At 36.3% G+C, this 15,642-nt stretch overlaps 1 protein-coding gene across 1 annotated transcript in view; it reads right to left on the bottom strand.

Moving 5' to 3' along the window:
• Positions 1–15,642, bottom strand: part of MLLT10 (MLLT10 histone lysine methyltransferase DOT1L cofactor) — a 249,797-nt gene that overhangs the window by 57,798 nt on the left and 176,357 nt on the right. The window contains 2 exon segments of the mRNA XM_017869231.1: positions 11,964–11,996; positions 12,847–12,891. Of these exon segments, the coding sequence (XP_017724720.1) occupies positions 11,964–11,996; positions 12,847–12,891 (78 nt within the window).

The raw sequence follows: 15,642 nt of genomic DNA, 5'->3' as shown, positions 1-15,642 counted from the left end.
GATCTCAGCTCACTGCAAGCTCCACCTCCTGGGTTTACGCCATTCTCCTGCCTCAGCCTCCCGAGTAGCTGGGACTACAGGCGCCCGCCACCTCGCCCGACTAGTTTTTTGTATTTTTTAGTAGAGACAGGGTTTTAACCGTGTTAGCCAGGATGGTCTCGATCTCCTGACCTTGTGATCCACCCATCTCGGCCTCCCAAAGTGCTGGGATTACAGGCTTGAGCCACCGCGCCTGGCCGAAGAACATAATCTTATCAGATATAGTGGTTATCAACATCGTTTGCCATTCTTCATGAATATTTTTGTTTTAAATAAAAACAAAAAAGAACGGCCATATTCAGTTTTAGAAAACAGAGACAAGAAAACACAATACTCTTGAACCATTGATTTTAATACAACCACTATGGCCAGGTGTGGCAGCTCATGCCTGTAATCCCAGCACTTTGGGAGGCCGAGGCAGGAGGATCACTTGAGCTTAGTAGTTGGAGACCAGCCTGGGCAACATAGTAAAATCTCATCTCTACTAAAAAGGAAAAAGAAAAAAAAAAATTGCTGAGTGTAGTGGTGTGTGCCTGTATTCCCAGCTACTCAAGAGGCTGAGGCAGGATGATTGTTTGAGCCCAAGACGTTGAGACTGCAGTGAGTTATGATGGCACCAATGCACTCCAGCCTGGACTAAGCAAGATTCTGTCTCAAAAATAATAGAAAGATGTGGCAGAATAGGTCAGGCACGGTGGTTCACGCCTGTAATCCCAGCAACTTGGGAGGCTGAGGTGGGGGAATCACGTAAGACCAGGGATTCAAAACCAGTCTGGGCAACAAAGCAAGACGCTGATTAAAAAATAATAATAATAATATAACCACTGTGATAATTTTGTCAATCCCCAGTACTCGCAACTTTTTGCTATGATAAATATCTCTGTATGTCTAGTCTTTTCATATTTTGTACATTTCCTTAGAATGGAAGTCACTTCTATTAAAGTCCTTTTATTTTTTATTTTTCTAAGACAGGGTCTCATCTGTCACCCAGTCTAGAGTGCAGTAGCATGATCTCAGGTCACTACAGCCTCTGCCTCCCAAGTTCAAGCAATTCTCATGCCTCAGTCTCCCAAGTACCTGGGATTACAGACGTGCACCACCCCACCTGGCTCCTTTTTTTCTTTTTGTAGATATGAGGTTTCACCATGATGGCCAGGACGGTCTTTAACTCCTGACCTCAAGTGATCTGCCTTCCTCAGCCTCCCAAAGTGCTGGGATTATAGGCGTGAGCCACCGTGCCCAGTCTATTAAGTCCTTGGCACCACAGTCTTGGTACTTTCCTTCTTTCTAGGAAATTTTCTTCATCTGATTTACCCACTTATTATTCAGTTCCTTGGTTGTAACCATTGCGTTATTACCCCTTTACTGTGTTCTTTGCTTTGACTACTATAAAATATAGCTGAATATATAAAATTTCTCTTTTAAAATTTTGTTTCAAATTACTACTATCTTCCCTCATGTCTCATGTTTATTATGCTGATTTGTTTTCTCTCTATAGTTCTATAAAAGACCTAATCTGGGTGGAAAATCAGATTTTCTATTATTGGCAACATGAAATAAAGTTTTTTGGTTTCCTAAGCCAAAGCTGTAAGCTTTCAAATACACCTTTGAAACAAAAATATTAGTTGCTACTAATGCACGCATGATGGAAAAAAGTATGAGAAGCAAAATTCCAAATACCCAGCTGTTATTATATAAATATGCTACTCTGGTAGGAATGGACACATACATATATCCAGAGATATATATCCATATATATATCAAGAGATCCTGAAATAAAATGACCCTCTGAGTGTGAAACAAGTATATCAGCCATCTATAGAAACAGCCCACCGAGGACATGGTCTACAACTCCAGGTTTAATGAAGGTGATTGGGACATAGTTTCTACAAATGCAGGACCAGAAGTTAATGTGCAGGGAAGCTGCAAAGTAGTCAAATACATTATAAGAGTGAAAAAAAGTATTATCAAGATTATAACATTTAAACATGATCAAACTGCCTTTTTTCTGATGTCCGATTCACTAAGTAAGCACTTTCCAATTATAATTTGTTTTCCCAAGAAGAGTACCATAAGGAAGAAGAAGACAAGCAACATTTGGCATTCTTGGCAGTTATGTTATTTTTTTTTAAATCACAGATAATTAAATGACATTCTTCCCTACCTTCATTTCTGAGATTCTGGCTTGAGTAAGCCCATTTGATGAACTCTAGGTATACTGACAAAAGAAAAAAGAGGATAGTAGAATAACCTGTGCAAGAAATGATAAGCACCTGAACCAACATCAAAGAAAAGATGAGTTTTGAAAACAATGAAGAAAAATTAAACATAAAAGTCATGTCTAGAAAGCCTCAAATTAGTAAACTAGAAAAAATGTCCAGAAGGCAGCACTTGGTGATTTATGTAATAGTAAGGAACAGGCAGAGAAAATGACACATAGGCAGGCACAAACAGTAACTCCAGGATAGAGGTATTTCGGACAAAAAATACAAGAAGAGAGGAGAGAGATCACTTCTCAGGCGATATTGAGAATTTAAAATAAAGTAACTAGCTGAGATGCATAACCTTTGCATATTTAAGTATTATTTAATACTCTTATTTAATCATTAAAGCCCTATTCTGAAGTACACTAAAGAGAAAACCCTTTTGTAAACACATTCAAGTTACTACACATACCTGAAAGAATCAGTTCTTTTGGGGAAAATCTATTTTAAAATTTATAATAATTTAAAATTCATTAATTCAAATTATGAAGGTTTTAGAAAATTCATTCGGTTTGGTCGGGGGTTTTCTGACAGTGAATGTTTCCACAGTGATTCCCTGTCTTCCTTCAAACTTAATTTTTCTACATGTTCACTTGATCTCTTCCCATCTGTTCCAGATTCTATGAAATATCACTCGTTGAATCTTAATCTCCTTTCTCCTATTAAGATTTCCTTTCTACTATTAAGATTTAAGAAATCTTAATAGTATTGTATTTATCTTACAATAAACCTGATTCAACCTCTTTCTCTGTCTTCTCTATCCACATTTCTCAGCCTATACCAGTCTCAGAGTTTCAGTTACTACTCCCTAAGCGGCTTTCAATTCTCTTTGGTGCCCAAGCTCTGTGCTAAACATCTCTACCTAAATACTGTGTTAGTAAATGAATACCCATCCTTTCCAGCTTCTGTCATCACCAGTTCTTCTTGGGTAATACACATCTCATCAGTTTGACTTCCAGGATCCTCATTCAGGCCATCAATAAATTTGGTTAGATTATAACAAAAAACTATTGGGTTACTCTGTTTCAGCGTTAGCTCTTTTCCATCTTTTTACATGCTACCCACCAGTTGAAACTTCCTAAAGTACAGGTTTGATTATCTTTTTTCCAACTAACACCAACTGCTTTCAATTCCTTCGACTAATAGCTAATGTTGTTATTTTTCATGTCAAATATCAGTATCTTGGAGGTAAAACATGCCAAGAAAAAAAAAATGTGTATATATATAAAAAACACACATACTACATATATTAGTTTACACAGCCTGTGTATTCTCATTCTATGCCATTGCTCATGCTAACTATATATAGCTCAGACTAAGAATCAAGCTCTGATCCCTATATCTCCAAGTAACGAAATTTTACATATTCTTTTAAGCATCAGGTCAAATGTTACATTACCTGGATAGCTCATTCCCTCAGCTGAAAGCAATTTTCCCTGGCCTTGAACTCCTCCCGACCATTAAAGAAGTTATAAGTACATCCCTTGAAATTATTATTTATATATTTATTTTAGATTTCTTATAAGTACATACTTTTATATTTCTTATAAGTACATCCCTTGAAATTATTACTTATATATTTATTTTAGATTTCTTGTAAGTAAATACTTTTATATTTCTTATAAGTACATCCCTTGAAATTATTACTTATATATTTATTTTAGATTTCTTGTAAGTAAATACTTTTATATTTCTTATAAGTACATCCCTTGAAATTATTACTTATATATTTATTTTAGATTTCTTGTAAGTAAATACTTTTATATTTCTTATAAGTACATCCCTTGAAATTATTACTTATATATTTATTTTAGATTTCTTGTAAGTAAATACTTTTATATTTCTTATAAGTACATCCCTTGAAATTATTACTTATATATTTATTTTAGATTTCTTGTAAGTAAATACTTTTATATTTCTTATAAGTACATCCCTTGAAATNATATATATATTTCTTTTCTTTTAGAGTGTATGTTCTCAAGGGGAGGACTCATATGCCACATATTTATCTTTTGCAGTATAGTTATTTCCCCAAAGCAACTAACCAGGACCTTACATATAGACATAAAGAAAGAACGTAATATATTCTTGTCAAATGATAAAAAACTAAGACAGTCTCAAGAAGGAAAGCGCCATATTGAAGATACAGCCTATAAAATTAGCTTTATCAACATGTTAAAAATGAGGATTTTAGGGGAGAGAAATGAGCAGATGCATACCTCAAGTGGTTAAGAGTAGTAGATTTCATTCTGTGGATCAGAATACACATGTTCTCCCTGAACTGATCCAGAGTATTTGAGATTTATGTTAAAGAATCAGAGAATTATCATGATTATAAAACATGAAATATGGTCTAATATTCTTCCTGATCTCAGTGAGAGAAGGGACACAGGTGTAGAAAGTGGTCCTTACAAAATCAGATCTAGGAGCCTAGGCCCTTACAAGTAAAGTTTTAGGAATTCTAAGATCTATCTACCATGACTTAAGCAACATGACAAATCCAAATAAGTACAACGATAAGAACTTATAGTTCATCCCACTTACCACCCAAGGTTAAAGATAATTCCTTTCAGGCATCATTTTTTTAATGAGTACATACTGCTAATATTGCTTTGTATGAGAAGGTTTCCAAGCTACAATAGGATTAATTTAACACTATTATGTTTAGAACCATGCTGGAGTTTGGTACATACCTATGAATTTAAGTTCTTGCTTTGTTAGTGTAGAACTGTCATCTCTGTCTAAAGAAAAGACACACTTTAATTTCAGCTTTTTAATCACCACTTCCTAAAAACAACCATGATAGACAACTTGAAAAACTGAAGATATTATGATGGGAGCAGGGGTGCAGTGTGGGGGTGGATCAACGGGGTTAAAATCCCCATGAAACTTATGTAAATTTAAAAAACAGCAGTGCTCCAAATAAAGCGAGTACTAATGGCATTACCATTTAACATAAAAGTAATCATTATACAACTCATTCCCATTTGCACTGCTTCCCTCACTCAATTGGAACTTTTCAGGTTCCACCCCTTTCGTAGCTTCAATGAAACAGTGTAGATTCATTTTGCATTGTAAAAGTTAACCTGGATACTGGAAACTACTTTTTCTCCCCATTGGTGGACTCACCAGCCAAATGTGAAAACTACTTTTCTCCCCAGTGGGGACTCACCAGCCCAATGTGTTCATCCCTTAAGAGTCTTTGAAGCCTATCTTTAAGGAACCAAGAGCAACAAAGTAGCCTGGATACTTTGAAACGGAAAGTCTTATCTATAGTGTAAGTCTTATACTATCTTATTTTCAAAGCTGTGTTATATTAGTCCAATTCTTTCCTACACAGGCATAATCACAGCCCTGCCCATAAGACTTCATATCATTTCATCATGTTCTGTCTCCCACAAACTCATCGTAGCTCCTTACCATTTTTCTGATTCAAGACAGCAATTCTAAGGTCTAGGTTTACTACCCATCAGGTGCCTTTTCTTTAGAATTTCATTTCAACCCCGTACAATCAATGTGCTTTGCAGCTCTTTACTATGCCCAAGGCCTAGTTCCCTTCCCCTTTTTTAACCTCATCATCCCTTACCAAGTGATTCAGTTTGCATGTATTGAAACAAACTTAGTAGCACTTGATATATCCTAGGATGTGACAATTTACTGTATAAGCATAAAGAACACACTAACTCATAAGAAGAAAAAATGACTGTTGTGATTAAAAGGAAATTAGATTTAGAATGAGTAGATTCTCAATCTCCATACTGCTCACAGTGACAACTCAGCCCCCATCAGTAATATCTCATTACACATAGTGAATCTCAAATGATACTGGCTTTGGAACAATTATATGAGTATTACTCATCCCACTTCATGGAATCCTATCCACTTAATGCTTCCCTGAAATAAAAAAGGGACACATATGAAGGACAAAGATTCAGTTTCTTATAAACTAGTCTGACAAGTCTACGTAGAACCCTGTTCTTGAGGGAGAATGTTCACCTCTAAAATCAATTGGCATTTATATGTATACTCATCATAAAGCACATATATATGAATAATTGGTTAACATTTCCTCCTCCAACAAACCCTATTTGTTTAGTGAGCACAGCTGTCTCAAACCAGAAGCATCATAATTAAAGGGAATTTAAAAGCGCAATAAATGGGACGTGGAACTCAATTAGCAATATACTGCTGTGAAAATTGACCTAAGTAAGCTCTTTAGTACTTTATGTATTTATTTATTTATTCATTCATTTATTTTTTAGGCAGAGTCTTGTTCTGTCGCCTAGGCTGGAATGCAGTGGTGCGATCTCACCTCACTGCAACCTCTGCCTTCTGGGTTCGAGCGATTCTCCCCCCTCAGCCTCCCAAGTAGCAGGGATTACAGGCATGTGCCATCACGCCTGGCTAATTTTTGTATTTTTAGCAGACAAGAGGTTTCGTCATGTTGACCAGGCTGGTCTCAAACTCCTAAGCTCAAGTGATCTGCCCACCTCGGCCTCCCAAAGTGCTGGGATTGCAGGCATGAGCTACCATGCATGACCCCAAGGAAATATTATATATTAACAGTCATAGATATTGAGATTAAAGCATATATCTTGATTTGTTCTTTCTCAGAGAGGATCTTAGGACTTAAAGTGGTTCTTTTGGGTATGTGAAATAACTTCATAAACTTTTGAAATTGGGTGTTTTCAGGTAAGGAATTAAGGATAATATTGATACAAAGAAAAGTACTTTAGGAAAACACCTTACCAATTTCAAAAACCAATTTAGGTACACTAGGATAAATTGCATACAATCAGAGAAATTTAGGAAATTAAAAAATGGAAGACATAATATTAAAATTATTGTCTCAACAGAGGAAAAAGGAAAAAGTTACGATAAGTATATTATATATGTAAAGATATATTTAAAGGTATGCAAAGATATACTATGTAAAGGAAATTCCAGAAACTTTTAAGGCAGTTTGAAAAGGGTAAAAAGTAGTTATTTAAATATCTTAAAGAATACTATATGGAGAATTAAACAGATGTCCATAAAAGAAAGTGCCTTGTGTTTCTTTTTTATTTATTTATTTTTTTATTTTTTTTTTGAGACAGAGTCTCGCTCTGCCGCCCAGGCTGGAGTGCAGTGGCCGGATCTCAGCTCACTGCAAGCCCCGCCTCCTGGGTTTACGCCATTCTCCTGCCTTAGCCTCCTGAGTAGCTGGGACTACAGGCGCCTGCCACGTCGCCCGGCTAGTTTTTTGTATTTTTTAGTAGAGACAGGGTTTCACCGTGTTGGCTAGGATGGTCTCGATCTCCTGACCTCGTGATCCGCCCATCTCGGCCTCTCCAAGTGCTGGGATTACAGGCTTGAGCCACCGCGCCCGGCCCCTTGTATTTCATGTTTGGTTTTGTGGTGGTGCCTTGGAATGACGCAGCCTAAGAGATTTCATGATCTTAATAAATTGTAAGTTTAATTTCTCTATTTCACTTAATAGAAGTATTTTAAATGCTTGTAAAAATGATGAAACAAGTAGTATGTAATAAAAGATTATAGTTTAGTTTTATAGTCCAGTTGAAAACTAGCATATCATCCTCCTAGTTTTCATTGTCATGTCTCAGGGATGATTTTGCTCTAGTGTTTGCCAGATTCTTTAATAATTTATTTACGAGGCTTTTTTTCCCCCTGACTGGACTATAAACTCATTTAGGATCGAAGTTGGCTTTTATTCATCTTATTTTGTCAGTATTTAGCTAATCATCTAATAGGCTTGCCATAACTGTTGAATGAATGAAAACAACTGTTAATTGCTACATTGTCCTAGAATAAGTTCCATATATATTCTTGGGAATATGTTCATTTTCTTTGGGAATTAACTTTGTATTAGACTGTCTTGTCTCTTTTAGTATAGTAACTTGGTTCTTTACTAAATAGAGTTGTTTCATACATTTGTTTTGGCCTTTCTCACTTTTAATATTATTTTGAAATGTTGGTTTAAAGTAGCCAAAGAGGCTGGGCACGGTGGCTTATGCCTGTAATCCCAGCACTTTGGGAGGCCGAGATGGATCACTTGCAGAACACTTGCAGCTAGGAGTTTGAGACCAGCCTGGCCAACATGGTGAAACCCCGTTTCTACTAAAAATACAAAAATTAGCCAGGCGTGGTGGTGGGGACCTGTAATCCCAGCTACTCGGAAGGCTGAGGCAGGAGAATCGCTTGAACCCAGGAGGCGGAGATTGCAGTGAGCTGAGATTGCACCATTGTACTCCAGCCTGGCAACAGAGTGAGACTCTGTCTCAAAAATAATAATAATAATATTTTCTTGGTCATTACACTTGTATTAATTTTTCCAGAATAAGCTTTGTGAAGTAATAAATTTTAGTTTTATAAAGTTCTATTTAAAACATTTTGAAATGCACCAGTTGCCAGAATAAATGATGAAAATAATTCAGTTTCAACTGTCTAATGAAAGATTTTTTTTTTGAAGTTTCACAAATGTGAGATAAATATGACTAAGATATATTTCACAGAAACAAAAATATGTGTCTAGAGAAAGAGTAGAAATCAATTGGAGGAAGTATTAGAACATCACATACAAGAACCCAAAAGTATTGAAAAAAGAAAGGGTTAATTCTTTTTTTTTTCTTTTGAGACGGAGTTTCGCTCTTGTTGCTCAGGCTGGAGTGCAATGGCATGATCTCGGCTCACCGCAACCTCCGCCTCCCAGGTTCAAGCAATTCTCCTGCCTCAGCCTCTTGAGTAGCTGGGAATACAGGCATGCGCCACCATGCCTAGCTAATTTTGTATTTTTAGTAGAGACAGAGTTTCTCCATGTTGATCAGGCTGGTCTCGAACTCCCGACCTCAGATGATCCACCTGCCTTGGCCTCCCAAAGTGCTGGGATTACAGGTGTGAGCCACTGCACCCGACCAGAAAGGGTTAATTCTATCAAAGAGTCTGAAAAAGAAAAAACTTTGCAGGAAGTAAATAAAACTACACTTAGTTTTAATGACTACTTTTACTAGATAAAGTTGGAAGTCCACATCAACAGATACAAACAAGGTCTACATCAGAGATGTTGCATATAATAGTATAATACATCAGGAAACTACAAGTAGCTTCTATTGATGCAACGTAAAGATGGGGAGAAGAAGGGATGACACTGGAGAGTTAGATTACAACGAGATGAAGAAAAACTCCACATGCCACGTGAAGACGTATAAATTTTATCCCATTAGTGCCAGAAAATTCTCTAAGTAAGATAGTTTGACATGGTCTGATTTGCACTTTAGATTGACCATTAATTCCAGTAGCATCTAGAAAAGGGACTGGATAATGGAACGAATGTTAGGAGTTTGCTGAAACAGTGCAGATGACAATGTAGGACATAACCAAGTGGGCAGTGGAAATACAAAAGAAAAGGAAGTTAAACTGATCAATAATAGAAAAAAGCTTTTCTAAAAAAAGATGACTAGGAAAATGAGAGGGCAGAGTTGAGGTTAACTTCCTAGCATAAGTCTGGCTGAGGTGGCTAAGTACCATACGGAAATGAAGCTTCTTAGGTTTTTGGAAATATAAATCTGCAACTCAGGAGAAAAGTCTAAATTGGAGGCATAGATTTGGAAAGCTAATAAGCACAGGAGATACTTGAAGCTGTAGGTATGCAGATTTTTCCAAGGGAGTATGTAAAAGAGTCAAGGAGAAAATACTGTGAGAAAAACAAGGACTAATCAAAGAAATCATAAAACGCAGATATAATCTCAGAAAGAAATGTATTAGCCAGGCATGGTGGCACATGCCCGTAGTCCCACTTACTCAGGGGACTGAGGTGGGAGGATCACTTGAGCCCAGGAGTTGAAGGTTGCAATGACCTATGATCATGCCACTGCACGCCAGCCTTGGTAAGAAAGCAAGATTTTGCTTCTAAAAAAAAAATTAAAACTTAGAAAAAAAAACCTAAAAATATATAGCTGTAAAGGACTATGTTCATAAAGATAAATGATTCCAATCAATAATCCAACCATCCATCTTAAGTAACTAGAAAAGGGTATGGCTGGGCGTCGTGGCTCACGCCTGTAATCCCAGCACTTTGGGAGTCCACCCGGGAGAACCCAGGAGGCGGAGGTTGCAGTGAGCTATTGCACTCCAACCCAGGCAACAAGAGCAAAACTCCATCTCAAAAGAAAAAAAAAAAAACCCAAACACAAAAAATTTCAAAAGAAAATAAAAGAGAAAGAAAAGCTAACTGTTGGGGGAGAAAAAAGAGAAATACAGTACAAATTTTTCCAACGAAGTGCAAGAGACTCTCCCTCAATCACCCACAGGATAAACATCATTCACTAGGTGTCAATCCTACACTTGCACTTGCAATGAAAAATATAAATCCATTACACTGGTCCCATGATGTCTACTTTCTTTTAATCCCAAGTTTATTTTCTAAAGATGTTCAGGATTAAAGAATAAAAGAACAATTCTAAATTTACTTATGCAAACTGAAGATGATGTTAAACAACTTCAGCTTTTATACTTCTCTACCAAAGAACAGTAACAAGTTTATTTTATTTTCAAGGATGCTGCCAATCACTTTTCCCTGTAGATACCTAGTGTTGAGGGACTCCTTGTTATCAAGAGTATTCATTATCTAAGCTTCCGCAGGCACAGGTTGCATAGGGAGGCAAGAATTATGAATCAATCTACTAATTAATAAAAAATAACTTATAAGATAAGCCTTCCATCCTAACAGCGCCCACCCTTAAAGCAACAAGAGTGTCTATGCCTGCTCATTATGCCATTAGTCTCTTGTTGGCTGTAGATACTGTAAACATTTGACAATAAAATCCAAACGCAACACGTACTGACTGCAAATTAAACCACATTAGCAAAATATGCAAGATTTCATGAAGTTAATGAAAAATGTATTGAAAAACTGCTTGGAATCAAGCAATATGAACAAATGAGTCTTGAACATAAACAGTCTTGAATAAATGAGATCAGTTAATAAATGAAAAAGAAAATCAACAAAGTTGACACTACCCTCAAAATGAGAATTTTTGAACATCAAAGGATTATGGAAGGTTCTTTGAGGAAACTTAAGAAACTTTCAAACATTTTTTGCAAGAATAATCTTCATTATAATTACATTACAAAGACAGTATTTGCCTTATATGCTGATTTCAGAACCCAGTGCAGCAAACGATAAAAAAACCTCGTACCAAACCAGATATAATTTAAAATACTATCTTCCATTTATTCGCTATGTGGAACATGGGGTAATATAATTAAAGTGTCCTATATATTAATAAACCCAAACCCTAAAAAATAAAATTCATATTCCAAGCAAATTCTTCACGTAGGTACCAGTAATTACCTGCACTGGCAAGAGAGATCTCAAAAGAACTAGAAAACCATTGTAAAATAAAAGACCTTCAGAAACTTTAAACACTATTATCATTTTGCCTTAAAAAGAAACAATAAAAGCCAAACTGATGAACCATATTGACCTATCATCCTCTTATTGGCAATCTACAAAAATTTTTCACTAAGGTGCTGAATAATTGACTCACTGCAGCACTGGATTTCATCTAATCAATAGAACATGCCAGCTTTCAATCGAGATTCTCTACAAAAGGCAACCTTTGTGATAAACGAACCACTAGAGAAGATTCTAATAAAACTTACCATTGTGTATTGCATTCAGCAACTCTGAGAACGCTTTTAAGTAAGGAAAAAAGGACTTCAGGTTAAGATCATTCTCAAACACACAAAAGAAATACATAGCCATAGACTGAATCAGTATAATAAAATTTCAGTAAGTCTATCATGTATCATTGTTTGAATCATTAAAACTGCAAGCTTGGCTCCATTTTTACATGGTATAAATTTTTAAATATTGTATTCCACTTGCCAACACATTACCAACTAAATTGAGATATGTTAGATATATTGCCATAATGACAATAATTTCCTTAGTAATAAATATGTATTTCAAATCACTTTTTAAAAGACATTTATGTCAATGTAATGTCTTGCTAAAAGCGAGTCACTATAGGATGCAATTCTATATAGGTAAATCTGCCTTAGGGCACACTTAACAATATTTATCATAAAGAAAAACCTCATTATATCATCTAACCCTATCAAATATTCTCATTTCCTAGACTTCAGTATAAGAAAGCCTCAACACATGTAGAAGACTAATCAAGAAAGCCACCTAGTGCAAATATACAAATATTGAAACATTATATTAAGAATAGAAAACAAAATGTTAAAAAAAACACACACACATTATTTCAAGAAGGAGGTGAAGTTACAATTCTGCAATAAAAGCACCATAATAAAGGACCAACAATAATTAAAATTTATACACAATTTGACTGTAATATGGGCCCATAACAAGACAAAGCAGTATATTATCTCTGCAGGAGAAAAAATATCTGTTCAATTAAGAAAAATTTGCATTTTGGAAAATTAAAATTGAGAGGTTCCCAGGTGGCATAACATACTAGAAAGAGCACTAGAGGAGACAAAAGGCTCGGGTTATCAACCCAGTTAGACAACTTACTAGTTGTTGGGCAAGCTCCATCATGCCGATACTGCATGGAAATTTCTGTTGAGAGGAAGGAAAAAGGAAATCAGTGAATAAATTGTCAGTGACTCAAGGGTAAAAAAAGAAATAGGCCAGAAAAATGGAAGGAAATTCACCTAAAAGTGTAGTTAAGTAGGCCAACTAGAACTTCAAAAACAAAAATTATAAGCTAATAATTGGGATGTGAAGGGGAGAACCAAATGTGACAGAATTCTCATAAATCTTAATGGGAGTGTGTGGAATGTATCTGCGTGTTTTTACAGAGTGAGGGAAAGACATAAGGGCTTACAAATGAATCTGTATAACAAGTGTCTGAGAATATAAGGCTTCATTAATGGGAGAAAGTATGATTCGCAACATGATACACTAATACGCTTTAGATTTTTGGGGTTTTTTTTTTTTGAGACAAAGTCTCACTCTGTAGCCCAGGATGGAGTGCAGTGGCACAATCTCAGCTCACTGTAACCTCTGCCTCCTGGGTTCAAGTGATCCTCCCACCTCAGCCTCCCAAATAGCTGGGACTACAGGTGCACGCCACCACGCCTAGCTAATTTTTGTATTTTTAGTAGAAACAGGGTTTCACCACGTTGGCCAGGCTGGTCTGGAACTCCTGACCTCAAGTGATCTGCCTGCCTCGACCTCCCAAAGTGCTGAGATTACAGATGTGAGCCACCGCTCTAGGCCTAGGTCATTCATTAGATGGGAAGAGTTTGCCAAAAACATTTGAATCCTGTTTTCATGTGGAAATCACAATTTAAGTATGATAATTTAGTTGATATATGAGCATAAATACATTATGACTTACATAGGAGCATAAAACTTATTAAGTTACACTTAGCTCACTATCTTGAACCATTCATTTTTGAGAAAGATGGCTGCGTGTGGTGGCTCAAGCCTGTAATCCCAGCACTTTGAAAGGCCAAGGTGGGCGCATGAGGTCAGGAGTTTGAGACCAGCCTGCCCAATATGGTGAAACCCCGTCTCTATTAAAAAACACAAAAATTAGCCGGGCACGGTGGCGCATGCCTGTAATCCTAGCTACTTGGGAGGCTGAGGCACAAGAATTGCTTGAACATGGGAAACAGGTTGCAGTGAGCCGAGACTGTACCACCAAACTCAAGCCTGGGTGACAGAGCAAGACTCGGTCTCAAAAAAAAAAAAAAAGAGAGAGAAAGATAACAAATGAATAAGACATTATTACCCTTACTCTTTTATTCCACCGAAACGAGAACAAGCAGAAGGTGCAGAAAATAAGGCAATAAAACATTACTAAAAGCAAAATCTGCTCAGAATATGAGAACTTAATTTCTATATGGCTTTCTAAGGGAAATATAACTGATAAAACTGGACCAAGGCTGTGACTCAAAGGACCTGGGTTTGCTAATTCTGGAAGCAACTGGTATTCCCTTATGGCTAACACTGTTGGCAGAAGTTTTTTAAAGGAGGGATACCTGGGAATTCCTTGGATATTATTTAACCAAAACCATAGCCCCAAATCCAAAACTTTTGAGTGCTCCCATGACTCTCATGCTCATTGCAGCATTTTGGATTTCTGATTTTCAGATTAGGGATGCTCAACTGGTAAGTATATATAATGCAAGTATTGCAAAATCCCCCCAGAATCTGAAATTCCAAACACTATGGTCTCAAGAATTTTTAATAAAGGTTACTCAACCTGTACTTTGAAAGGACATAGTACGCCCCAGGAAATCCTAAACCATCAACCCCTTGCACTTTGAGTTCTTTATGCCTCGTGTTCCATTACTGGAACCTCAATTTGTGGGAGTTATTTATATCCCACTGCTCAAGGCCATCACCAGGGTCTGATTTTTCACAAAAAAAAAGTTGCAACCTCCGGCACAAATGGGTTAATGAATATCAGACTTTTCTCAAAGAAAATAACAAGACGGTTTTAGTGAAGAAAAAGATGTTCTCAACTTTCACTTTAGTAAATCATAAATTTTTGTAATGTGGTGAAGATAAATAGCAAGGAGGAAAGGACAGATTGTCAACTCTTCCAAAACTGTTTTTGATGTTTCAAAAGACCCTGTGCCTAACTGTTCAGAACTCAAAAGAACGTACATAGAAAAGAGTTCAAAAGAAGAACAAAACCTATAAGCCCCAAACTTAAAACTCTTAGAAATCACTTTTAAAAACACACTAATTTTCCATTTTGTACAAGTCACTATAAAACAGGTCATTTATCAGGACACACTTCAATCCACAATAAAACTTTTACAATCTAAACTCTGAATCAAACATTTTATAGGTGTTTTCTAGGCTTCTACTCTAATTTGATCTACGGTTCCCAGAAAAAATGTACTCTGCTACAATTTGAACATGTCATGAGAGAATTTTGATTACTATTAAAACTAATACTTCTAGCCAATAATTTCAAGAGGGAATCACAACATTAGAACCTGACTCTACTCCTGCTTTACATCCTAGTTTTAAAGGAGAAATAACATCAACAGGAGCTATCCTATTTCACAAGGCTGTTCCAAGGATCAAATGAGAGAGCAACTAAAGAGTTCCTAAGAAACTTAAACGTACTCAAAGAAGACATTATATAAGCATTGCTAAGCTGAATGAGACAGGATTTTTTTCTTTTCCATTAATGAAATTCTTTTATAATGGTAATTAGCCAGAATAGTTGTTTTAAGAAAAAGATCATTAGCTTATCAGTCTGATTTCTTCAGTCTGCCATTCATCTCTCCATGAACCCATGCTACCCTATAAACATTTCCTTCACAGTGCCACAAACACAAGCTT

Source organism: Rhinopithecus bieti, unplaced genomic scaffold (assembly GCF_001698545.2).
Source record: "Rhinopithecus bieti isolate Rb0 unplaced genomic scaffold, ASM169854v2 scaffold_3043, whole genome shotgun sequence".
In the NCBI taxonomy this organism is placed as follows: Eukaryota; Metazoa; Chordata; class Mammalia; order Primates; family Cercopithecidae; genus Rhinopithecus; species Rhinopithecus bieti.
Note: the sequence above shows the minus strand (reverse complement) of the source record. Positions and strands in the feature narration are given on the sequence as shown.